This window comes from Apaloderma vittatum, unplaced genomic scaffold (genome assembly GCF_000703405.1).
Source record: "Apaloderma vittatum isolate BGI_N311 unplaced genomic scaffold, ASM70340v1 scaffold7533, whole genome shotgun sequence".
NCBI classification, from domain to species: domain Eukaryota; kingdom Metazoa; phylum Chordata; class Aves; order Trogoniformes; family Trogonidae; genus Apaloderma; species Apaloderma vittatum.
The window spans coordinates 48,843-75,114 of NW_009706348.1; the positions used below are offsets into that span (position 1 = coordinate 48,843).

Genomic DNA, 26,272 nt, shown 5'->3' on the forward strand with positions numbered 1-26,272 from the left:
GCTACATGATCAAGCCCATTAATTTACAGCTCATTATAGCTGTGGCCCACAAGTACTTCTAGTAAGTTGGTTTCCAGTGCTAGTAAAACCCTAATTCTGTCATCATGTTATTAGTGTTGGAATGGCGTATACTGATGAATTTGGCTAATGTTGAATAAATTCCACAGCCGGAGCTTACAGCTTAAAATAGAAAAGACTCTTTAGTACGTTCTTTGTGTCTCTGCGGATAGGGAAATAAAAGCAAAACTTGCTGCTCTTCTCTAATTTTAGATGAATTCGGAAAAACCTGCAACCATGAAATTTTACTAATATGCTGACTATAACACCACCACACAGACTGCAGACAAGTATTGTCTTTTCAATCCATTAACTCTTTACCAGTTTTATCTTTGCAGCCATCCCTACCAGCACAGTATCTAAGCATCTAGAAAGCTTGGTGAAAATTCAAATGAAATACTATGCCTGACAGTCTGAAACTATGCTAAATTAACTGTTCCCAGGAGTTACGCAGACGAAGAATTTAAAGTTTTACTATTGAGGATGAAATAAAAGTGCTTTCAAAAAACATGAGGTTCTGCTGTGCTCTCTATTACATGAAATAATAACTGAACATCTCAATACAGTACTGGCATTATAATACTTACAAAAACTCAGCTGCCGGCTTTCACAAAATTCTGCGTACTGGGCCGAGTCCATCATCCGTGTTTGTCTTTCTGCTCTCTGGCAAAAGAGTAGAAGTACGTGATGAACCTTACTCCCACAACAGAAATCACAGCACCAAAGCCGCCCTGCCATAACCTTGAAGTCACTCTCCCAAATTAAACACGCATTGAATGAGTTAAGATGCAGAAATATGAACCACAGATTGGTTTTTCATCTCCTGGAGCTCCATCACCTGGAGGATCTACCACAGAGGAGCACTGAAGTGCCCCGTCCCACACTCAACACACATCACTAAGTAGTAAATATGTATTTCAAGTTGGTTTTTTTTCACTGTTAATCTATTCTTGTTTTGTTTTTTTTTAATACTTCTGAGCACCTACAGGAAAAGAAAGGAGATCAGACTGAATTAGAGCTCGTTCAAGAAAAAATGGCTTAAAATGTTCACTACTAGATTGAAGACTGTATTTCACACAGAGTCGAGTGTCAAATACAAGATTATATCTCAAAAGTGTCCACGAATGCCCTTATGCCACGATGGCAGCATGGTTGAGGCAGGACTGAAGTTCATGGTTAGGTCTGGGCACGTGCTTGAGTTTTGTTTACTAGAACAGAGCAGGGGTGATTTTCACCACGTGAGGATCTAGTTTCTAGAAGAGATTAAATCCTTCACGTATTGGAGCCAGGAATCAGTCATTAGGTTAAAGAGAATGATTATCCTCTTCAGAAGCAGAGAGCTTGCCCAACTCTCTCAAACAAGCAAAGTAGATAGTCTTAAATATCAAAGAAATGAGTGTAAGTATCTTCCAAACAATAACTCAGTGAGTAACTCACTACACCTGGTAAGCATGGAACCACAACTGAGGACACCAAGTGGCACAGGGACCAGCTGATGGCACAGAGACTTGACTTCTACAGAGAGTCCAGGCAGCCCAAGGAATATGCACAAAGAACATGAAGTAACAGTGTGTTCACATTAAAGACAAAAGCCAACACAGAAAAACCCACACACATACACGCAAATCTTGCTCTGACTCCCTGAGCACTTTTACATCCGATTAAACTGAAATTTGCAGTTCTTTATTCTGACTTAATGGAAGACAAAAGGGCTGTTGGTAAGTGTATTTGGAGGCAGGCTATGAAACTAGAATTTGGCTTTAGCAGTGTCTCAAATAAGAAAATAAAAATATAAATTAAAAGAAAGCTATTTCAAATACACAGGTTCTTTCTCTATTCTCTGTCTTTTAGGTCACTTTTCTATAACAGTCAAATCCATCAATCATGAAATCTTGTTGACAGTCAACACGTTCAGTTTGGTTGTAAATAAAATCACTAATTGCCCAGGAACATACCTGGCTATTCCTTCTTTTTTCCTTCTCCAACCAGTCAATCATTTCTACTGTATTTTGACTTGAAGTCACATGGACAGAAACTGTTCTATTTAGGTATTTTCCAGTTCTCCTATGTGTGCTTCTGGCACCTTGACTACGTTTTGTGGAGCTATCATTTCAGATAAGTAACAATTTTCAGTTAATCTCTTCCACCAACGTCCTGAATAGGTCTAGATTGATTCTGTATGCCTTAAAAATAATTTTCACAATACATGCTGTAACTTCAACCCTCATCTAGCATAACCATAACAGAGATCTGTTTTGACTCTGAATTTATTTGGTCATATTTTCGAACACAAAAGGCACCACCAGCATCATCTAATCTGAACGTCTTCATAGCACAGGACACTTCTCACATAATACATCCTAGAAACGGCAGTCCTAGAATTTCTTCTGTAATTTTTCTATATGTTTTAGAAAAACATCTAATTTGGGTTCAATTTTTTCATGTATTAAGAAATAACTTCTTCAAATAGATGAAAAATGCAAGCTTTTTATGAAAAAAAAGGTTTATGGTTTAAATTCTGTAATAATTTGTGTCTTTGTCAGTCAGAGATTACTAGTTGGGTACTGTCAAGTAATACTGAAATAATTTAACTTTAGGTGGGTAATCAAACAGACTGAGCTTCTCTGTGACAAAAATTTCTTGAAATTTCATTTATCTCCACAAATTTTCTACAGTAGATGTCTAAGCACAGGACTTAATTTTGTTTTAATATACCAAATAAATACTTAGTTACTTTTCCTCTGTTAGAATATTTTCTTATGTATTAAAATTACGTATGTATCTGTGAAACAAAAATGTTTTCTCCCTTCAATTCTCCTGTCTAAAAGAAGTCTTTCTTAATAGTGGATTCTAGAGTCCTACCAGTTTTAGAATAGTCTATAAATAACCGGCAAATGCAGGAGAAATAAATAGCTGGACAGTAAACACTGAAGCAGAAGACAGCAGCAGATCAGCTTTCCTCATCTCAGGATTACAAAGAGTAATTATTTTCTCTTACATCATCCCTGCTCTGAAGAAAATTTCATGTTCCCTTATCTTTACATTTCTAAGGTATATTCTGTAAACTCAAACTGAATCAATAATATGGGATAAAAAGGGAGAAGAAAGTGTGAGCACATTTCTGTGAACAGAGTTACTTCAGGCAAAAAGCATTTAAAGGAAATGGCATTCAATGTTGGGGAAGTCAGAGAAAGTTTATGAAAGCGCTACTGATCTTTCCCCAAGTGGTCTTTTAATTTTCTGTGTAAAACTCCACAGAATAATGCCTTGCTCTTTTTAACAGTCTTTATTTTTTGACTATTTTTTCCTGAGAAAAAGAAACGATACACGATGTTTTAACCAAGAAACAACTTCGATTTTGTACAAGTGAAATTTTCCAAATTCTGTTCTTGGAAGGAGCAGCAAGTCACTCCAACAGGACGGAAATCCTCTTTCATCAGTACAAAAGCAAGTTTGCTGGGAATTTTTCCTACAAGAAGAAACACTGAATCCCCCTAATGAAATGCCACTGTGAAGCAGCGTCAGCTTGAAAGAAGATGCAATAAATGACATCAATGACACTGCCCCGCCGGTTTATCAAAAGAATTAAAAATACATAGCTTTTACTCCCTCTGTAGTACTACTAGTCACTCTAAGCTGAGAAGGTGAGTTATGTGGTGTACAGCAGAGTTAAAATACTTTGCATGCTTTCCTTGGAACATATTGAAGGATGTAGCAGATAGGACCTGGCACCGTAAATGTATGTTTAGTCTTCCAAAAATGTCTTGCATTATATCTTTCTTTCAGCATGAAAAACTAAAAAGGAAGACTAAAAAGGGAAAGGAAAGAAAAGGCAAAGAGTTGCATGTTGTCACCTACCACCTGGGATGAAAAATCACCTTATTTTGATTCCATTTTAAAGCTTTCTCCCTTGCCATATAAAGCTCTTTGTGTGAGGGGAAGGCAAGTGGCCAAACGCTAACTTGCTTACCAACTATTCCGTGTCTGGAGGAAATGTGCCGAAGAGCTGCTGGAACATTGGAAAAACGTATGCAGCGTGGCTGGACAGCCCCGCGGTTGGCAACAACGCTCACGATGAAGATACTGGCCTCCCAAACTGCTTATGCATTTGTATCGTGGCGTGATTTCCCGATTTCCTTTGCTAAAAACCTCTCCATTGTGTACCTACCACAGCTATAAAAGAGTGAGGTGACTACCCTAAGGAGAAAACAAAGTTGCCCTGCAATCACTGATATTACTAAAAAAGCATGCTACATCTTTCTTTCTTTTTTTTTTTTTTTATTTTAGACTAGAGAATGACAGGGCACTGTACGCTGTTCCTGACAGCTCTAGGGTTGCAGGTCAAATATTACCTAGATTTATTTGAGAAATAAAGGGCAGAGTAGCTCAAGATTGAAGCATTTACAAAATAGTCTTCTGAATCTCAAGATTATTATCACTATCTGAAGACTTGTGTTAAGTAAATGAAAAACATATTTACTCTTCTGAGAGTCCCTTGAATTGGAAAGCAAAGAAAGGAAGGGTTTTAAGAGCAAGTGTTTTTCAAAGATTAAGCTTACTCAGAGTTTTATACAGAAAATAATGTTACTTGGGGAAAGATCAATAGCTTTAGTAATGTAATACTTGATTTAGCTATAATGTACAGACATACAGGGAATTTTTATCATTTTTACCCCCCTCTTATAGAACATACCATACATTCTGCAGTAACCATTAATCTGAACAAGTCTGCAGCGCAAACCTGATTTAATATTGTTTTTGAGCGCCTGTCTGTTTAGTGCAAAGCTCCCAATATTAGAAGAAAACATGAGGTCTTTTCCTGGCAAACCAAGATGATCCCAATTTTAATGTATTTTCAAAGTTACAAACAGGAAAAGTAGTTTTGTTTTTTTTTTTCTCCACAATGTTATTAACCCCATTTCCCTCCATAAACACAGTTTAAGACCTTAAAGAACCTTAACTCTTACAGAAGTGTCAAGGATCTACAACTGTGAATAAGATGAAAGTAAGCTATGGGTGGTAACATATATTAATTAAAATGTACTTTTTCTAAAAATTCGTAATTTTCTGTCCAGGGACAAACGATGGGATTCACTTGCAGAAGTGAGACATCTGCAGTATCCAAATTACTCACCTAAAGTCCCTTTACAGTAACAAAGTTATTAGGCACTTTTAGCGAGCAACTTCGTCCTAAACTAAAAGCTTAAAATAAGCCGGATGAATCACATCTACGTATTTGTCTGAAGTTCATCAGCCATGGACATCAGCAATGGAGCCCCGGGGACACTGGCTTAGGTCCATAGCATAGACATCCTCAGAAAAGCAAGATGATTCCTACTCTGATGAGTGATGGGTGAGTAACACCATCACCAATAGGGCAACTTCCATTTTAGGGCTAAGCAAAAGCCAGGACTAAAGATTGACTCAGTAAACTTAGTTCCTGCTCTGATCTCAGAGCAATGTAACTATATACAAAGGTGGCTTTGTAGCCTGGACATGTGCTAACTCCATCCATCTTCCCCAAAGTATGTTAAATGTAATCTAACAAAACTATGTGCAGATAAGTAGGGGGAAGGGAGCTGGCAAGACTATTTATGTAAAAATTTCAAGGGAATTGCGAAGGAAGAAAGCAAATGAAATTGCACAGACAACAACAAAATGAATGGATTAATTCCCAGCAGTCATTGTCTCATTGCTTAAGGAATAAATAAAACTGACCTCCTGATAGGGACTTGAGCTCCGTTAATACTTTGCCCTCAAACATATGCAAAATCTACGCATATTGCATTTATTTGAAGCCTCACTGTATCTTATCCAAATGCCTTGACTAAATTTATTACTTCTAGTCTGAAATGTGGAACTGGAACCTGCAAATGAAACCTTTCAATTTCATGAAATACCTTTGATTTTTTTTCTACTGGAAGGTATTTTTTTCTGCTATAATAAGTATCATCGTGAATTCTGTAAAACTATGTGTTAAATTTATGGCTATCTTCTACCAATGCTTTCCAAAAAAACATACGATAATTTTGGATAAACTGTGCTACTAAACTTAAAAAAGTTATGTGGGATTTATTAATATATTAAAATGATTGGCCTTCCCTCACTTTTCAGGTTGAGGACATGGTAATACCTTTCTGTGGTTTCCATCTTGGCTGTACATCAAAAAACATACACAGCAGGTTAATATTAGGCCACCTTCAGGTCTTCTGGATAGCGTTCTTCCGAACACGTATCCTGACTCTGTATCGATTCATAGATGAGGTTAATATAAACAGCTTTAGCACCTTACAAGTAAAGCTTTCAGTAATCCAAACAGCATCACTCACTGTCTGGGAGACAGAAACAGCAGAACAGTCTTTTGTACATAATGATTTCTACATTTTTTTTCTTATTATTTGTAGTAAAAAATTAGCCATTGCACTCTATTTAATGACGATACGGGCTCACTTGTAATCAAAAGGAAAATCTTGTAAGCCACGAGAATTTTTTGAAGTATTTCTTTCAGCTTCATGACTAGACATATAGCTTAGACAGATAGCTTAGAAATGGGTAATTTCTTAAGATTATGCAAATTTCCTGTAGTTATTATATTATGTATCATCTCAGAAAATCTCAAATACTTCCCATGCCCACAGTATTTCGTCCCATTGTTATCTACAGATAGTTTGCTTTCAAAACCAATTTAGGTACAGCCACTTGCATCCAGGATAGGTAATTCAGCACTGAAGAACTAAAGAGCTGCTGTATAAATAATCTGACTATAATAATAATAAGCTGAACTCCTTCAGCTCCACCAAAATCCTTCCCTGGGCTGATGTGCTGTTTGGACTTGTGGTCAGAAACTCACAGTCGGTTTTTCCTCAAAGGCTGTTTATGTATTTGGATGGGGGCTGGCTGGGAGCGGTAGAGACACAACGTGCCTCACACGCTTGCTCACCATCCTGGGTTTAGAAGAGGGCTGGAGGATCTGGTCCTGCTCCTATTGATCCAAAGGGAATGGCATAAGGTGAAGGGGGCTGTTCCAACTCAAAGTTCACCAGGAAATCAATCCTAGCCTTAATCAGATTCAGTGAAAATCAATTCCCGACGTATTATGTCTATTCATCCACCTACAATATGTCCAGAATTACAGAATCACAGAACTGTTGAGGCTGGAAAAGATCTCTGAGATCATCAAGTCCAGCCTGTGACCCAACACCACCACATCGGCCAGACCAGGGCACTAAGTGCCACATCCAGCCTCTCCTTAAACACCTCCAGGGATGGTGACTCCACCACTTCCCTGGGCAGTGCATCCCAGTGCCTGAGCACCCTCTCCGTGAGGAAGGGCTGCCTGAGATCCAACCTGAACCTCCCCTGACGCAGTTTCAGGCCGTGCCCTCTCGTTCTGTCACTGGTTGCCCGGAAGAAGAGTCCAAATTCTGCCCCCCAGCTTGGTGTCATCTGCTATACAGCCCCAACTAGTTCAGCAATACATCCAGTAAAGGCACTTGAACTGAGCAGAAGGTCAGAGAACAGCTAGGGACCAGCCCTCTCATTCATCAGCTTTAACTGGTAAATACAAGTAAGAGAACAAACCTAATTTTAAAAAAAAATCCATCACAGAACTCTGTCCTGTTAATAGCCAGCATCAATATACGCTTCTAAAAATATATTTGAGAGCTTTGCTAATGTTAAATGACAAATTAGGAAGGAAGAAGTCCTCAAGAGCATTATATTTGCACTCTTTATGTTGATAAGAAAGTAAAGCGGGCCCAAAGTATTAATAAGCAAAACCTGTGATAAAACTCATTATCCTGCAAGACATACCTCCCTAATTGTTTGTGAACCAGGCCTGCTGAGAGATCCTGTGAAATGTTCTCCTGAATAATCTTTTGGCGTTCCACAGTAAAAGGAGGAGCATAAGATTAAGGAAAATTTGAGTAGGAGAAATTTGAGTTAAGTTTCAGATCACATGAACGACATATATTCCTTCTACTCCTGTTATCTTGTTTGCAAATATTAAAATTATCTTTTCCCTTATCCTTAATAAAACAGACTTTTCTTATATTCATTCTCAGCAGAATAGCCAGGTCTCACAGTGTCTGTCATTTCGTTGGGATATCACCATCCTGCACAAGAAATTACCCTTCGGCACAGGAGATTCACAAGTCCTGCAAGGCTGTGGGCACATCCAGGCAATCCGTGGAATGCAAAGGTTTAGAACTAAAAAAAAGAAATAATTTTCAGTTGTGTTGTTTCTTGACAGCTGTTTTTTAAAAAGGCCCAACTTCCAAAATAGGACGTATATGCACAAATAAGGAATTCAAGACAATTTTTTTGCTATATGCACAAGTAATTTGGTGTCTATTACAGCCATCATAAATCTGAATTTGGTTTTAAAACTTCTTGATAAAATCCCAGCTCTACAGTATCCTCTTTTTATCTATATGCTCCCACATGCAGATCTAAATTACTCTTTCTATATAAAGGGATTTTGGAATAAAAACAAGACAGTACGGCTCTAGAAAGAATTCTGGCTGCTGCTAAGCTGGCTCGGTTCTTTCATAAAGTCATTACAGCATTGCCTCTTGGCCTTGGACTCACCTCAGACGTTAGGTGTTCTCATCATAGAATCATAGATTCATAGAACAGTTTTGGTTGGAAGAGACCTTCAAGATCACGGAGTCCAACCTTTGTCCCAGTCCTATCAACGCCACTAAACCCTGTCCCTCAGCACAATATCTACCCATCTCTGAAACACCTCCAGGGATGGTGACTCCCTGGGCAGCCTGTTCCAATGCCTGAAAACCCTTCCAGTAAAGAAATTCTTCCCAATATCCAACCTGAACTCCCCCTGGCCAACTTAAAGCCATTTTCCCTTGTCTTATCACTCACTACTAGGGAGAATAGATCAACCCCTATCTCGCTACAACCTCCTTCCAGGTAGTTGTAGAGTGTGATAAGGTCTCCCTTCAAACTCCTCTTCCCCAGGCTAAACAGCCCCAGATCCCTCAGCCATTCCTTGTATGACACATGCTCCAAATCCTTTACTATGCGTGGCAGTCCGCCTCTGTACCCTCTCCAGCACCTCAGTGTCCCCCTTGTAGTGAGGACAGATGACTGATACAAATAGATGTCGGGTTGTCAGCTGAGAACTTCACCCTGCACCCATACAGACACCTCATTAATGCAAACTGGGAGACTTTGAACTACGGGATGCATCTAGCACAAGACATCGATCTGGTTTTGAAAGGAAGGCCATTGATTCATTAATTCATGCAACTTAGTAATTATAAAAATGATTAAAACAATTTAGCTCAGTCATTTTCCACAACAAATGCAAATCTGGCAACTTAGACGATCAATTTGCGTAAACAGTGTATTAATGAATGTCTATAAGAAAAGCATTAAAATTAATTAATTAAAATTAAAATATATGACAATATGCGCATGTAGACGTGTAGAGTTGCTTCCTTAACACAAGAGGAGTGCATATAGACATTTCACATTCAACTTGCGGCATTTACGCCACAGAGTCTGATTCTGTGGTTAGATTTTTATTCTTTTGGAAAAGCCTTTCTAATTTGATAATTGCAGGACATGGAACTCCAGATAAAAATCACCCATCATGAAATTCAAGGAATAAGTGAGTCACACATTGTGTAAAAAAGGAAATGCTCCCCTCAGAAAAACAGTGACCAGTATGTATCACATATAATCTGCATGTGTTTTTATAAAGACAGAGTATATTTCTCTTTAAGCTCATAATAATTGATAGGAGAGATGTCTCAGCCTCCCAGTCTGAATTTGGCTGCCTGCTGCCTCTTGAATAGCCCGGGCTTCCAAATCAGAAAAAGAAAGGACTTCAATATTCAAAACTCCTACCTAGGTTCTGCTATTAATTTGCATTTTGAGCATGACTGAGTGCAAACAAAGGCTGAATTAATCATGTTTTAAGGCTTATTTCACAATTCTTGCAAAGCTTATGGGGTTATTATGGCACATGGAGAATAAAAATGTCATTGGCGACAGCCAACACGGCAAATTGTGCCTGACAAATCTGGCGGCCTTCTATGATGAGGCTACCATGTTGGATTTGTGCAAAGCATCGGAGAGTGACCCACACATCTTTGTCTCTAAATTGGAGATATGTGAATTTGACAGACAGACCACTCAGTGGATAAGGAACTGGCTGGAACTCAAGGAATTCCTCGATGTCCAAATGGAGATCAGTGCAAGGGCGTTCCTCAGGGGTCGGTCTTGGGACTGGTGCTTGGGACCTTAGAGCCACCTTCCAGTACTTAAAGGGACTACAGCAAAGCTGAGGAGGGACTCTTTATCAGAGAGTGTACGATAGGACAAGGAGTAACAGTCTCAGACTGCAAGAGAATAGATTTTGATGAGATATCAGATAGGAATTCTTTTCTGTGAGGGTGTTGAGACCCTGGCACAGGTTGCCCGGAGAAGTTGTGGCACTCCCCTCCCTAGGAGGGTTCCAGGCCAGGTTGGACGGGGCTTTGAGTAACCTGGTCTAGTGAGATGTGTCCCTGCCCATGGCAGGAGGCTTGGAACTAGATGATCTTTAAAGTCCCTTGTAATCCAAACCATTTCATGATTCTACGATTTTACGATTCACACGGATACTAAACCAGTGAAAAGCCTATGTGAGGTGATGCCAGGACGCACAGCAGCCATGGACACCCAGATTGTGCTGGCTGAAGGAAGAAAAAGCAAAATCAAAACGGCCCAATATGCCCAGGTATGAAGAGTAAGGAGACCCAAAAAATCACTGCCTGAATGGAAAGGCTTTGAGAAAAGCATTAGAAGTTTGTTGTTTTGTTGTTGTTTTTTTTTATTGGGACTTCATTCGTGACACTGAGAACAGAATTTGGCCCAGTGTGAATATTTGCTTAGCCAAATGTTAATGATTGTGTGACACTTTCTATTTATTTAACTACACAAAATTTTCTACGCTGCTATTCATTATTGTTTCTTAATTTCTTTAATTACGAGCAAATTTATCTTCATGGTAGCACTGCGAGCATTATCTCCACTACATACATGATGAATAGAATCATTAAAAGATTATTTTCCCAAAGGGAGTTTGTTTAATTGGCAAACAGTTCTTTTCTCCCCTCTACTTTCTCTTTTCTCTTTCTAATGTTAGGAAGGAAAATGTGAAGATTCCGGCATTTAACAAAATGACAGCATTTGGAATTAAGTTAATGTGAACCATCAGCTAATTTGGCTTATTTGGAGCAATCTAGTTAGTCCCGTACATTATGCCTATTGATAAATATACCACAAAATTAATAAGTATTTACATAAAAGCAAATAAACACATGCTGTCAATAATTTAAAACAATCATCACCATCCAAAGCCACTACAGGAGTTATTAAACATTCCCATTCCCTTCTCTGGAAAAAAAACAAAGGGAAATACCAGAAAATACATTTTTGATTTGTGTAAAACAGTGATATTTAAAGCAGCTATGCCTCATTTTGCATAAGTAGATCTGAAACTCTTAGACAAAACTTTACTGATGTAAGATTTAAAAGCAAAAAATTCAAAGTTCTAATTTGTGAGCAAAATTTGCCAGATTTTGTTAGTTTTGTTAAGTCTGGAGGAGGAATAACTCGAGACTTTGAAGCCTGAAAGTCAAAGTGAAACGTACTGACTCGTGAAAAACTAAACAAGTACATGCTGGCCATTTCCAGCACCTGAAATGCAGGGAAAGCAGTTTCTTAATAGTAACGATCCAATGAATTGTATCTTAAATAATCTCAGCCACTTCATGGCAAAACCAACAACGAAATTGTTTTGGGGACCCTCATCGAGCCATCACAGCACCCCTTTAGCAGAAGAAACAGCTCCTACATATCCTCATCTCTTACTCTGAGCACTGATTGCCCTCCAACACCCATTGCTACTACAGACCCTTCACACATTTATAACATAACAGGTACCGTTACAATAGTTATGATGGGAATATTTATTTTTTTTTAAATCTTGAAATGAGGGGAATGAGAGCAAAGAGCAGCTACTGTATATGGATTCATTACCATAAGCTTTACCAATAGTTTATCCTGCTTCCTAATGAAAGCAAAAAAAACCCTACCGTGTCTCTTAAAAAGCAATCAGATTTGGTATCCTGGTGACACTTTAAAGAGCACATTATGTGGGAAAACAAAATAAACATTTACCCTGGCAAATGAAAGTGAATTTGGGGTTTGACATACTTGGCAGGAAGGGAGAATTATATTCACGTCAAGTATGCAGAAAAACTAATATAATATTTAAATATTTACTTAAGTAATACAGAAATTAAAACAACACATTAGAAGAAACACTTTTTGTGAAAGATTTTGAAGTCTTTTAGTACTCGACATGCCGCAAAAGTAATATGTTCAGCTGAAATTTCAGACTCCTACAGCCTTTGTTACACGTTCCCTTTACTGTAGAGTGGTGAAGAGTCTTCATCTTCTAATGACAAGTTTTTGTTTATATTTCCAAGACAAAGGCAGTCCTTATACTGATGGTCTGAACTGATAATGAATATATGCAGCTTTCCAAAAAACAACACTTGAGAATCTGGATCTTACAAACATTGATCTAATGAGCTCATGTTAACACTATCTCAGCCAAATCCCGCAGCTCTCTTCTACTGTTCAATATTACGTGTGCAATCCTTTTAAAGCTCCTTTGGCTTGCAACAAGACATAATAAATGAAGACAGACCTTTCTGTCACTCAGAAAGCATCTAAATGCTGCTTGACAACCTCTGGAATTCTTAACCATATTTAATAACGCAGCACTAATTCATAACTTGAGCATTTAGTTCCAAAAGTATTTTGATGCAATGTCTAAATATTCAGATATTAAACTTTCTTTTTTGAATATGAATCTAAATTAATACTAGCCACATATACCCACAAAATAATATTTACCAGTGTATCAGAAGTAGAAATGATTATGAAGTCTGAGTTACACTATCCTGAATTGCTAAGAGTATTTTAAAATATTTATTTTTAAGAAAAAAGTTTTGCTCAATTTTATCTTATTTGAAGAGATACCATAATTAGAATATATACTGAAACACTTATCGATTGCCATAATAACGCCATAATGATTCAAAGCAACACCACAAGTCTTCACTGTAATGTACACTGCAGAAAATTATCATTTTAAAATCATTTGTGAAGAATTATTTTAAATGTAACCATATTTGTAAATTTAATTATGAACTATTAAACTAACTGCTCAGGTTTTCAGTTCTTCTGAATCAACACAGTTCCTCTGAGTCCCATCACAAGAGAGAAGCCACTGTTAATTTCAAAGCAGCAATTAAAATTGATATAAAGAGTATTCAGAGTGTGAGACATTAAAAAGGGCTATTTTGGGGAACGTGACTTCCAAACTTCTCAGTTTCTAGGGCCCAATACACAAATTGTTATGCTGCATTAATAATAGCTGTTGAACACAGTATCCATTCATTCACCCTGTTAGAGAAATAAATTGAACAAGAGAGTATTCCCTGTGTGCATTCTTAAAATTACCTGCAATGAAAACAATACCTTCCAAAGATGTGAGCACTGTTCAATTCAACGTGCAACACTCTCAGTCTCTTCTAAAAGAGGAAAACAGGTAGCATTTTTAAAGATAGAAAGAGTTCTTTCTTTAAATTCTACTTTTATTCTACAGTTGGTCAAATGAAGGTAGGAAGCTTTGAATTCAAGAGCTTAGCAAGAGATATCTCAGAATCCTACTACCAGGACAATCTCCTCAAAAAGAAGCCATGGCTTTAATTCTTGCTCAAAATCAGTTATAAAGATGTTGAATATATTCCATAGTTCAGGCTGATAGCTTATTGCTGGGCCCAGATAGCTTTGTAAATTTAACCTGACAATGAAAATAATTCAAATTTGGAAATGTCAAAATCTGATCACATTTCTAAGAATTTTTCTCGTTTTATTTAGATTTTCTTGGAGGCTCAGACTGACTGACATGGAAGGGTTAGGGCTTTTTTTGGGAGGTGGAGGGGTGTCAAGGTGAATCAAAGACAATGAAAAAAAGAGAAAAAATTTAAAAATCTCATAGCCCTACTCACAAAAAAAAAAAATGTCTGCAGTTGAAAATACTATGCTTAATGATTTAAGGCAATCAAGGTGCAAAGAACAATAAGTTTAATAACAAGATTTTGAAGCACAGCTTTGAAGGCTGATGTTTATTTAGCATTAAAGGTGCTTAGAGTGTGGCAACACTGCCAACCACAGCTTGGTGTCAACTCCTTGACTGCGCTGTTAGAAGTTGCCGATGATTTCTCCTGCCATCATCCAGCCCACTGGAGAAAATTTACTCTTCATTGGTGGTTGCTTGGCTCAGGATCCCAGAATTTTTCTGAACGTTTTTACAGTCAGATCTAGCATTTCTCAAGGATGCCAATGTCGCTTCAGCAATTTTGTCTCCTTCTTTAAAAAGGGTAGCAGATGCAGCAGCCATCTCACTAATACATTTCCTTAAATGCTGGAACTAGAAATCAGATCTCCAGCCTTGAGGTACATCAAGAGTTAAGTCCTGTTTTAAGAAGAGTGTGACTAGTAGCTGGAAATCTGCCTGAGTTCAGTACATCTGAGGATGCTATTACAATTTTCAGATATAAAAAAATTAGCTGATGATATGAGCTGACAGCTAATACATCTACAGTAAACATAAAAAACCTTATTTCCAAGCGGATATAGAGTATGTGTTCCGTTTCTGAGCTGTTTGATATGGTCTGTGTAAGGAGCTAGGACTCGATACCAGATGCTCTATGTTCTACAAGCTTTTTCTGCAGATGTCTGCAGCCTGAGAAAATCAACAGTGCTTTGAATAACACTCCTAGTAAAAGCATCCTCTTGTCAGAGTCACTGTATGATATAGGATATGAATCCCACACAAGTGGATGAACTGATTTTAAATAATACCATCTGACAATGGTGGAAAAAAACTCGTAGTAGGTCTGACAAAGTCCTGGAAAGGGCTGTTAGCCTTGGGAAATAAAATCCAGCCCTCTAACAGAGACTACCCATCCTTCCGTCGTTTGATCAGATGGAAAATCAAATTTAATGATGGCTTCCGAAGTTCCAGAGGCAAAGTTTCAACAGCACTTAACTGTATCTTTGCCCCTTATACATGCCACTCTAAAGAAGAGTCAGAAAAAATGTTTAAGATTTGAGAATAACAACGTATGCATCTTAATGTATTACCATTTTACATTGCTTTCTTGCCATTGCTTTTAATGAAATCTCTTTTAAAACACCAGAAGTACAGCGTATATGATACAGATATCATTACACCAAAATAATTCTAAAAGCCTGCCACTACCCGCACACATAAGTGAAGAGAGCTACATCTTAACACATAAATCCACACATTCAGTTGAGAAGATTTTTTTTTTGCTCAAAAGTAAGCCTGTGGCTTTACCTTTGGTAGAGACCACACTGCATTCACATAAATCAATTTTCAAAATTTATTCTCTATGCCAAATCAGTATTTCTTCTCGTGATAGTATTATGCTCTTATCTTCCTTCACAAATTTAGGTCTAGCTGTGGATGTACGCTGTCAAGCCAAAACAGCAGCAATGCCTAATTTTTGCATCTTAGAGTTAGTTAAATGTGAACTCCAGATTATTAAAAGGGTCAAACACTCATCTCAAGAATATCTGTAAGATTAAACTCTGCATGTTTACTCCATGAGGGCTTTATGTAAGATAGCTATCCGAAAACAAGAACAGTTACTGTTTTTCCTGAGTAGGCAAATTAAAATAACCTGTTCTGATTCGTTTAATGAGAAGGGTTTTACTATGCAGGTATCCTCAACTGCAATCAAGGACGGTAAAGTGAAATGGGAGAAAATAGAGGAGACAAAATCTAAAGCTTGAAGGCAAAACCACACAAACGAAGACGTGCTACCTTGTGTAGAGTTAATAAACTATGCGAGCTTATTACCCATGCTGTTCTGTTAAGAACACCATGGGTCGGTTTTCCAGTGGATTGGGTAAGGATATGTCTCCCATTTTGCAACATGTAGAGCTTAATTATATTACTTTACCATCTCAACAGACACTTAAGATGCTTAAATCTTATTGCTTCTGATCCTGTAGCTGCACCACATGTGTGAAGCGATCACCGAGTGCAATTTTGCACAGCAGCCAGATCATATTCTTACGAAAGAATACAGCAAGCAACATTATAGATAAAATAAACCACAATGACTGAGACAAAATGAAAGACAGAAAACCCTGTTCCTTGTATACATAAAACGTCCATTCCAGGAAATACCAGCAGTTACAGATTATAGAAAGTGCAGAAGCCGCAAAGACCAATTATATGCTACCTAGATTTTTAAAGTTGTTAGAAATTTGAGATTGTTTATCATTTATCTGTTTTATAAAAGCTCCTCTATTTCTATGCCCCCTGCCACTTTTGTATCTGAAATTGGAAACGTCAGTAAAGAATCATGGAATGGTAGAATAAAAAAGTTTGAGATCTTTCCAGAGATCTCTGCTTTGACTCTATTCAAAAGAGTTCCAGTTAAATCAAGTTGCTCAGAACCTTGACCAGTCAAGTTTGGACTATCTCCAAAGTTGGAGATTTTCTCAACCTCTCTGTCCAACCAGTTTCAATCTTTGATTGGAATTTATTTTTTCCTATTATGTCCAAATTCTATCCTTTACCAAGTACACCCAAGCAGGGTCTGGCTCCATCTTCTCCACACCCTGACATCAGTCAGCTGTTGACAGCAATAAAATTTCCCTTTATTCTCATCTTTTTTCAGGCTGAATAAGCTCTGGTCTTGCAGCCTTTTGCCGTATGTCAGGTGCTCTGGCCCTCTCAACTTCTTGGTGACCTTCTGCCAGACTCACTTGAGTATGTCAATGCCCTCCTTGTACTTGGGAGCACAAAACTGGACATAGATTCCAGATGCCTCACAAGTGCCCAATAATGGGGAAGCATTATTTCCCTTGACCTGCTGGCTAACCTCTTGCTAACCAAGCCCAGTATGTGGCTGGCCCACCAGTTGTACTGTTGCAAGGGGTTATTGCATCCCACAATGGCTTTTGTTGAACTTCAAGAGGTTCCCACCAGCCCATTTCTCCAGTCTGTCAACAAGGTCCGTCTGAACGGCAGGCGTGCCTTCCAGAGAGCTGACTGCTCGCCTACCATGACTCTTGTATCATGACTCATGACTGCTCTCGTATCATGACTCAGTATTTGTTTGCTGTGCTATGAATGACTGCTTTTACAGTTTGTAAGATTCAACAACTAATCGTGTCTGAGTTTAGTTATTCTATAAAGACAAAGAAATGCTTGAAGAAAATACGGTTCAAGGGGAGGCAACTACCCTGGTTAAGAGATGCCCTATGCTCAGTTTAACTCCTTGCATCCAAATTCCAATTTACATCCAAAGCTGATAAAACTAAATTCACATGTACACTCTATATTCTTCATTGTACTTGTGTTCTTATTCTTCATCTCAGTAGTAAAATGCAATCTCCTCTAAAAATCTACTGTAGGATCCTATTTTAGGGACAGTCTAAATCTCAGGTTACAAGTGTATCTCCTATGAGAACAAGCTTTGAAATCAAAAATGCTGGTATTTCTAATATATTTCTTAATTCAGTAGGAAGCAATGTGTTCCCTATTAGATTGTCTTAATGTCAACTGATGATTTGGCTTTCCTAATGACATCTGAACTCCCCTGTGAATGCCAGGGGGGAAGCTTGGCCCCTGGGGGCTTTGAAAATAGGAACTAAAGATGACAATGCCTGTACTTAGCAAGTACTGCCATCAAAAACTGTCATCAAACCTTCCGACGTGCTAGCTTTTAGACTGGAATTTACTCAAAGGAGGACAACGATGCATAGACAGTAACTCTAGAGTTAATCAAGTGATTCTTGATTTTTTGCTTAAGTGCCTGTGACAAACATTCACAAAATTCCATCTGAATTCAATCAAATACCATGGGCAATATAGACCAGAAGTCAGCAAAAAGGAAAGGAGAAAACTTGCACTAATCCTGCCTAATCCTGTGGTCAGAAAGAAAAAGGAAAAACAAACCCCCAAACAATGAACAAAAAGAGAAAAACAAAGATCAAATACATGTAAGGAAGGTTAGACCAAATCTCCATTTAGCCCATTCTCCAACAGCAGCTAACTGTGAAGGCAGAGGGAACAGTATAACTACAAGACAAGCTGATAATAACTATTCTCCTGAATAGTCATAAAGCACCTGCTGATCTGTGGCCCAAGCACTTCTTTAACCAAACGCAAAGTCTTTGCATTCAGTAACCTCAAATAGAATTTCTTCCTGTTTAAGCTGTAAAATTCAATAAATCTGAGTTAATTTTGGTTATATTTAGCTGGCTGAAAATGACTTTCAGTGCTACTCTGTGGACAGAGGCTATGATGACATGTAGCTTTCTCACTCTGCTTTCAGAGGGTAAATGCCAATTTAGAAAAAAGGGTTTCTTACTAATTTTGTAGAAGGCATTTGCACGGCTGACGCACGACATTGGTTTGTGAATGTTCTCACCTATCTGATAAAACCAGGACCCTCTCTTCTGCAGTAACTGAAACCGATTAAAACCATCAAACCCTTCTCTACGTCATGCCATAGGGTACCTTCCTCTATTGTCTTCATTCTTTGAAGTTCTTAATTTCTTCCACAGAAAGCTTTTTGTGATACTAGACCTCCAGAGAGAAAAATTCAGGAGCCCACAGTGAAGCTTGATCAAGCAGTGGCTGATGACCCAAGGTGCTCCTGCACCACGGAGCTTTGCAGGTGGCAATGACAGAATCAGGTGGCTGGGAAGCTTTCTGAGGAAAATAAGGGCTCTCTGTGCTGAGTTTTCATTTTCGCAAGTGACGAATTCTTTCAGGAAAGCTTGAGATGATTAAATTGTTTTGGCTGGTTAACATCTTACCCTAAGAAATAAACCGTTGCCACTTTTCCTTCATTCAGAAAGAACTTAAATATTAAGCTAACGGAGCCTACAAAATTGGCAGTTTGCTACGTAAAGGTTCAAAGACCTGAAAAATAACTCCCCCCGCAAAGCATGTGACTTGCATCCAGTCTTGTAGAAAAGATTTGCATTATTGCATCTTTGCACAGCCTCAGATATACAAATCCTTATCAGCACTGATTTGCTTAAGTACTTTAAAGCATGACAGCAATTCCAATAACCTACTAGCAACAGGACCTTTGTCAGACTCCAGCATCATTCCCCTTTCCCAATTCTCCAAAGTTTAATGAAAAAATAACTGTGTTTTGAATATCAGTCTGTGGTGATTGGTATTTCTAAGCAACAAACATGTTAACACAGGATGACAAATAAACACAGTATTAAAATACACTTAGAAGGAGAATGCTTCTTTAGTCTTACATTTGGCTCCTAATCAAATGCGGCGTGGAAATACTGTTTATAGGTGTGTGTGCCTACATTTAATTATAGATAGAAATAATACATATATATAAAGTTTCCTTCCAAAAGTTAAGCTAGAACACAGTCAACTGGGTCTCAAAAATTCAAAACACAACAGCCCAGAATCTTCTTCTTCCTTAGAGAGAATAAACAGTAGCAAAAAAATACTCAAAGAACTGAAAGACAGAAAAGTAAATAACACCTTGTCCTCCCAGCAAAACCACCGAAATTTGCAGTATGAGCAATGCTCACTAAAATGCTCTAAAACCAACAAGATTTTACCAGGACTGAAGACCCAAATAAACAGCACACTTCATGCAACTATAGCAATCAACCTCAATGTTAGAAAATCCTAATAGTCTTAGAGCTGTAGCAATGCAGAAAGTCCACTGATATTACCGGCTAAAACAAGAAACCTTTTCCACTTGAATGCTTTTTCCCATTCCAACGAGAATGACACAACATTTACAAGACATATAGACAATAATGAGAAACTGTTTCTGTTTATTTTCTGTTACTTTTAACCAAATCGACCATTACCCAAGAGAAATAGTGTTTTCCCAGTATCCCAAACATTCCCAACCAATGTGTAATCACAGAAACCATTTATACCAGCAGGTTTATTTTATACCGAATCATGGTTACAAACACTTTGATGGCCAGACAGCTAATTTACAGCCGAGATGCTACTGGTTGTGCCACCTTTGCGTTCATCTAGAAACACTGGCCTGATGCAGTGAGATTAATTCCCTCTAAATTTCATTCCTAACTTCAGTATGGTATATCTTGCAAAAAACTAAAAAAAAAACCCCAAACATAGCCTAAAGGATAAAGGGGTTTTTTTTCTTCATTGATGATCCATCTATGCTCTTTTTAATCTTTGCATCTATGTGCATCAAAAGAAGCAGACAGTATATAGGGAGCCAGTGTTGACCTTAAAGTCTGTTAAAGTTCATCATTATGCTCTTTCTTTCATATCATCAAGGTCCCACTTCATAACCAGAAATTCAGTCTCTAAGAAGAACCACCCCGGAGGCACTAGAAGTACTTTCCCTAACTTCTGACGAATTACACCGAAATGTGACTTAAAAGTTTAGGAGGGAAAAAGAAAGCATTTTTCTCTCTGATCTAAGAAACGAACGTCCCCGTGGAACGTTTTCTCTGATTTCTGAGTATAGAAGCTGGCCTAAGTTACCAGGACGTTTAAACTTTTAGGCAGGTACAGTTAACTGAAATTCAATCCAGCTTGTGGTAGTGATGCACTGAGTTCCACATAGCTCAACGTAGCTTAAGCATGTGGGAAAAGGAGATTTTTTTCATCACTGTCCCAGGAATCTAATGTCTTTAGGCAAGAATTTCCCTATTCCCAATTGAGTGGTCAGACACTGGAACAGACTGCCTAGGGAGGTGGTTGAGTTGCCATCCCTGGATGGCAACTCAAGTGTCGCTTAGATGTGATGTTGGGTGATATGGTTTAGGGGTGAACTTGTAGTGTAGGGTCAATGGTTGGAATCGATGATCCCAAGGGTCTTTTCCAACCTGAATTGTTCTATGATTCTATGATTCTATGAGTGCCTCACATAGGCATTATAGGTCCCTTTTCAAATTCTGTAACTTCTTATTTGGCCTGGACACACAGGTGAGGATGATACTGGAGCACACTTAGGGCTGCAATTATTTAGTCCAGACAAGAATGTTTCATAAGAGATAAGGTTTTTAGTGGTTTGGCCTGTCCTTCTGTGTTCCATCACTGGGATCCCTTTGCCCACATTTGACAATGTTGGGTAAAGAGCAAAGAACCTTGTTTTCTACCTCCTTTTTTTGAAACTTCAGGCTATAACTTGAGTTGCTGGTGTAAACAATATAATATTAGAAAGCTGCAATTCTATATGCGGACCAGACACAAATAAATGATAGATCTGTGAAATGTTTTTAAAGTGGGAGATAAAACACTTAGTTCACATGCAAAAACCTCAATCAAATTGAAACATCTTCATCTGAAGCCAAACCCTACCCCAAGATACATTCTGTGATAGGGTGTAGCTGTTAGAATTGAAGAAGGGTTAGCACTTACAAAATGTGATTCTGAAAATTACTCTGTTAATAGATTTGGGCAAAATATTGTGAGATCATAGCACTCACCGCTCAATTAAATGTAAAGATTCTGTCCCAAACCATAAATTCGGCCGACGTAAATCCAAAATCAGTAAGAAAGTTAAAAACAATTCTTTCCGAAGAAAAAGAAGTTTGTCATAAAAATTATGCAGCAAAAAAAGATGTGCTCTCAGAAACAATGCCCTGATGCTTCCTAACAGAAAACTTCTTAGTTTGTCTTCTGGCATGCAGTTTCTATTAAGTATATGTTGTCTGTACTACAGTACTAAGCGTTCCATATGAGCTTTAAATCAAATTCCAGTTTGTTATTGATACACCCTGCAGGAACATACTCCCCAAAGAGTAATGACCCCACACAGCACTTCACTGGCATAATTTTCACCAGTGAAATGAGCACAGTAGTACTAACAGGCCTCAGAGCTCTTTCCAAATAATTTCCTGCTTATTTTCTTTGCACAGCTTTTCCAAATTAGTACCAATGAATTTGAGTAGGTCAACACCGCCTTCATATCCTCCTTTAAAGACCTCATAGGGTTGGGGTTTTTACCTCATCAAATTTTAGCTGTCTCAACTAAATGACATCAGGTGAATGCCCTCCAAGGCGTTTCACGGAGCAAGTTGAGTCCGTGCTTCTGCCCTGTGAGCCTCCAAAAGAGAGTGGTCACATCCAAACCATGCTGTGGAGAGAACTCCTGGCCCAGGCTGACTCTCAAAATGGAATTATTTGGGACAATGCTACTTGGCTCAGGTCAAAGCGTGACCACTCAAAAGGTGATGATGGCATTGCAGTTGGAGTGAATTGTCTTGGTCACGGTCTAATTTACTGGGATGTGCCAAGTCTATCTTATTTCTGTGACTGAAACAGAGTGGACTTCCAGAATATGATTCCTCGTGTCTTGAGGTGCATCTAGGTGGTGTTGGGGCATGCGGTTTAGGGGTGAGCTTTGTAGAGTAGGGTTAACGATTGGACTTCAGGATCCCAAGGGTCTTTTCCAACGTGAATGATTCTATGATTCTATGACAGGCATGTTTAAGTGTGTTTGATGGACACAAATTACTTGTATCTGAACACAGACTAAAATTAAAAGGGAGTAATTTATCCTCATGTGAACAAAGTGTATATTCCAAACACACCCACATTTCACTGCAATCTACAGGGCCCACTGCATTTCTGAGAGCTTAGTACAGAGGCTTGCTAATGAATAGTATGGGAAAAATCACATCCGCAATGAAAAATAATATGTATCCGTAGTTTTTAAATACCTAACATCATTCAAAGGGCAGTACACCCTAAAGAAGCGCAAGCTTCTGCCAACCTCTTCCTGTAGGGGTACAACTTAATTGTCATATCTTGCTGGCTTCTAGCCTGTGTTCAAGTTAGTGTCTTCTAAGGAAGTTATTTTCCCTCCACTGTCAAACTTGCAATGTACTATGAAAGCATTACAGCAGTTATTGCATTATAACTGAATTATTGACATATAACAGCTGAGTGTTGCAAATCTATCCCTGAACTAGCAGAGTGATAGATGAATTGTGTTTCTATTAATCCCAGGGGAAGCAAAGTGAAGCACGGCATTCACGGCGTGATGCCCTATGCATTCCTTTGCGTGCCAGTTCAGACTTCTCATGGGAAGATCTTTTTCCTCATGGGGGAGGTGGAACTATAAAGCAAATCATAAAAAATGGGTATTTACACAATGAGGCAGAAGTCAGCTTTGAAACGACACTGACTGAAGTTTTAACATAGATATACCTGGTTTTAACAAAAAGACATGGTAAATTTGATAGCGGTTTCTGATACAAAATTTTAGTGGAATATCCATAATATTAACAAAATCACAGCAAAACTTGCAGCTAGTTTTACTATGGACAGGTCACCTGAGAGGTTCAGAGTAGCAACACAAGGACACAAACATCCCAAACTGCATTTCTACCCAGACTACAAAATAATGAAAAAAAGCCAAGACTTTAAGTGAGTACGCACCTTCTCCCCACACTGATTCAGCCATATCCCACAAGAATCCCAAGTCTGTCCTTTTTAAGAGATGAAAAAGCAAAACAACATTGCACTTGCAAAGTTTTATTTCTCATGGATTCTGTCACACAATATGCAACAGAAAGGAAAATTAATTCCCAAGCACCAGTTCTAGTTCTAGTTCTAGTTCTGCCAGAGCCTAAATTGTGCAATAAAAAAGGGGTGCCAGGTAGATTGCTCTGAAATTTTATTCTCACCTGTTTTGAAGACAACTTTGATGATATGGATATCTCTCCTTCCTGCGCAGAGCTGAATTACATTTATGAACTGGAACAGCTTATTATCACAGAATTATAGAATGGGGTGTGTTGGAAGGGACCTTAAAGATCATCTAGTTCCAATCCCCTGCCAGGGGCAGGGACACCTCCCACTAGACCAGGTTGCTCAAAGCCCCGTCCAGTCTGGTCCTGAAACACCTCCAGTTATTCCATCTATAATGGTCTTACTCTGAGGAGCAGCATTTCACTGGAGATTTTATTACTCTCTTATGAGGGCAAAATACTGACCGTTTTGAAGTAAGAGAGAGGTGCTATTCCAGTTTTTACTTTCTTTTGGTTTTGCCACTCCAGTTGACTGGTTTGCCAGTATTTATAGCTGGTACTGAAATTTTTATAAAAAGTCACAATCACAATGTATTGATAACGTGATCACGTATTATGGCAAAGTAGACTGAATTGTGTTCTTAGTTTTGCTCTCTATTTTAAGAATATTTCGTTTTCCTTTGCACATTGCTGTTATTACTATTTAGAGACAGTCCTTTGCTTCAAATTAAAACTTCAGGATAGATCAATAACTTTTATATATAATCTGAGAAGAATGTTTTTTCTTTTTTATTGACAGCGTTAGTGGGTGTTTTTCAGTCAAAATTGTAAGAATTGTTTGTTCTCCTTTAGCAGTGTGTGAAGGTGGCTTAGAGCCTTGCTTACTTCTCCATGGTACAAATACGGAATTGACCTCACAGAACAACAAGTGATCCCATGAAGCCTTAGCTCTAATTTTATAAAAAGTTTTAAAAGAAATGAGCATAAACAATATTTGCTTTTTGTATCATAACTGAAACCATACTGCTAAACACTCATATCCTGTTTAGCCCATAATGACATCAGAAATATATGTTAATCATCTGCTCTGGACAACTTAGTACGATTTTTTGGCCAAAGGCAAAGTGGAACTGAAATCATTTACAGTTGTCCAAACCAAGATAACCACACTTTTCTGAGGTAACTGATACCTAAAAGGAACACTGCCCTTAGATCGCAGTTCATGATTTGAGTACACTAATTCCTTAAAAAGAACACTGTTAGAATTTTTCAAGTGTCTATTGGATTTCCTCCAAAACTTAGCACGGATTAAACTTTCTAAAGCACAAAGAAAATGTGATGTACACCGTTAGTCAATCCACGAACAATTCTTCTTTTAGGAATGGATTACATTTCCTATTGTCTTTGATTACTTTCCACCCACCTCAAAGTGACAACAAAACCCTGAGCAAAAGAAAGACAAAAATGTGCTAAACATTTTGAATAGCATGTCTCAAGCAATCTTTAACGTTTTGTCATTAGTTTTTAACAAAATAAGAAAGAAAATACACAGTACTGACATTGTACCTGTATGATGGGTCTATTCTAAAATAAGTACATCTTGATTTTTGTCATTTTTTTAACAGGCAAACAGATAAGGAGTTCACAAAATACAATAAAGTAGAACAACAGAGAAGTATTACTTTATACACATACACACACGCACTAATGTTCATGAATTACAGCCTAGTGAGAAAAAAGAAAACACAGTCAGATGAAAGATAAATATTTGATTACAGAATGCATTCCTTGACAGACAGAACTTTGTAGGTCTAGCAAATTGTGTAGTTTTTCAGACCAAGAAAATAGTATAATGGAATGACAAAAGAAAATGTAAAGTCGGGCACAAGAACATAAAGTCAGAGCAGTGCTGTCATGTATTTTTGTGCAGACAGGCTCAAAGGATTTGCCTGCCTTTATGCAAAAAAATAACATTTGGCATAAATAAATAAGCAAGTAAAGAAAAGAGAAGAAATCATCACTTTCCAAAACACAAACAGTGCTTGGGAAGAACTGTTCCACAACACTGATTCTCAGCTGGGAGAAAGGGTACTTGTTCCCAGCCAGATTCTTGAAGGGATTCTTGAGTAGATTCTGAGCAACTCCAAAGGGGAAAAGGAAGGGGAAACAGGACTGGGAAAGTCCCAGTTCTGAAAAGGGGCTGCATTACGAAAAAAAATAAAAGACTTACAATCTAGGACAGGATAAAAAGATTGGTTTTTTTTAGAATTTTCCACAATGTCCTGAAAGTGAAATGAGGCCCTAATACTCAAATATTAAAAACACAAATATTTTTGAATGCGACAGCCACCTCAGCATAGAAAAGTAAGTCAAAGCCGAGGAATCAGCTTCTGCCATTAAAAGGGTATATAAAGCACTCTAAACCCAGCAAGTTTCCAACAGCCACACCTACTAGAGTACTGACTAAAAAGGATGGAAATTGGCCCAAACACTAGTGTGGAATTTTGCCCTCGACATCCAATTTTGCCCTCGACATCCAGTTGCCCACAGAATACATGAGGAGGAACTCAGCAGG

General features: G+C 38.1%; 1 protein-coding gene across 1 annotated transcript in view; it reads right to left on the minus strand.

The window, feature by feature from the left end:
- Positions 1–26,272, minus strand: part of SUPT3H (suppressor of Ty 3 homolog (S. cerevisiae)) — a gene marked incomplete at its 3' end in the record, with an annotated part of 38,959 nt that overhangs the window by 5,972 nt on the left and 6,715 nt on the right. Inside the window, exon 6 of the mRNA XM_009865742.1 lies at positions 645–720. Within this exon, the coding sequence (XP_009864044.1) occupies positions 645–720 (76 nt within the window). The remainder of the gene's footprint in view (positions 1–644; positions 721–26,272) is intronic.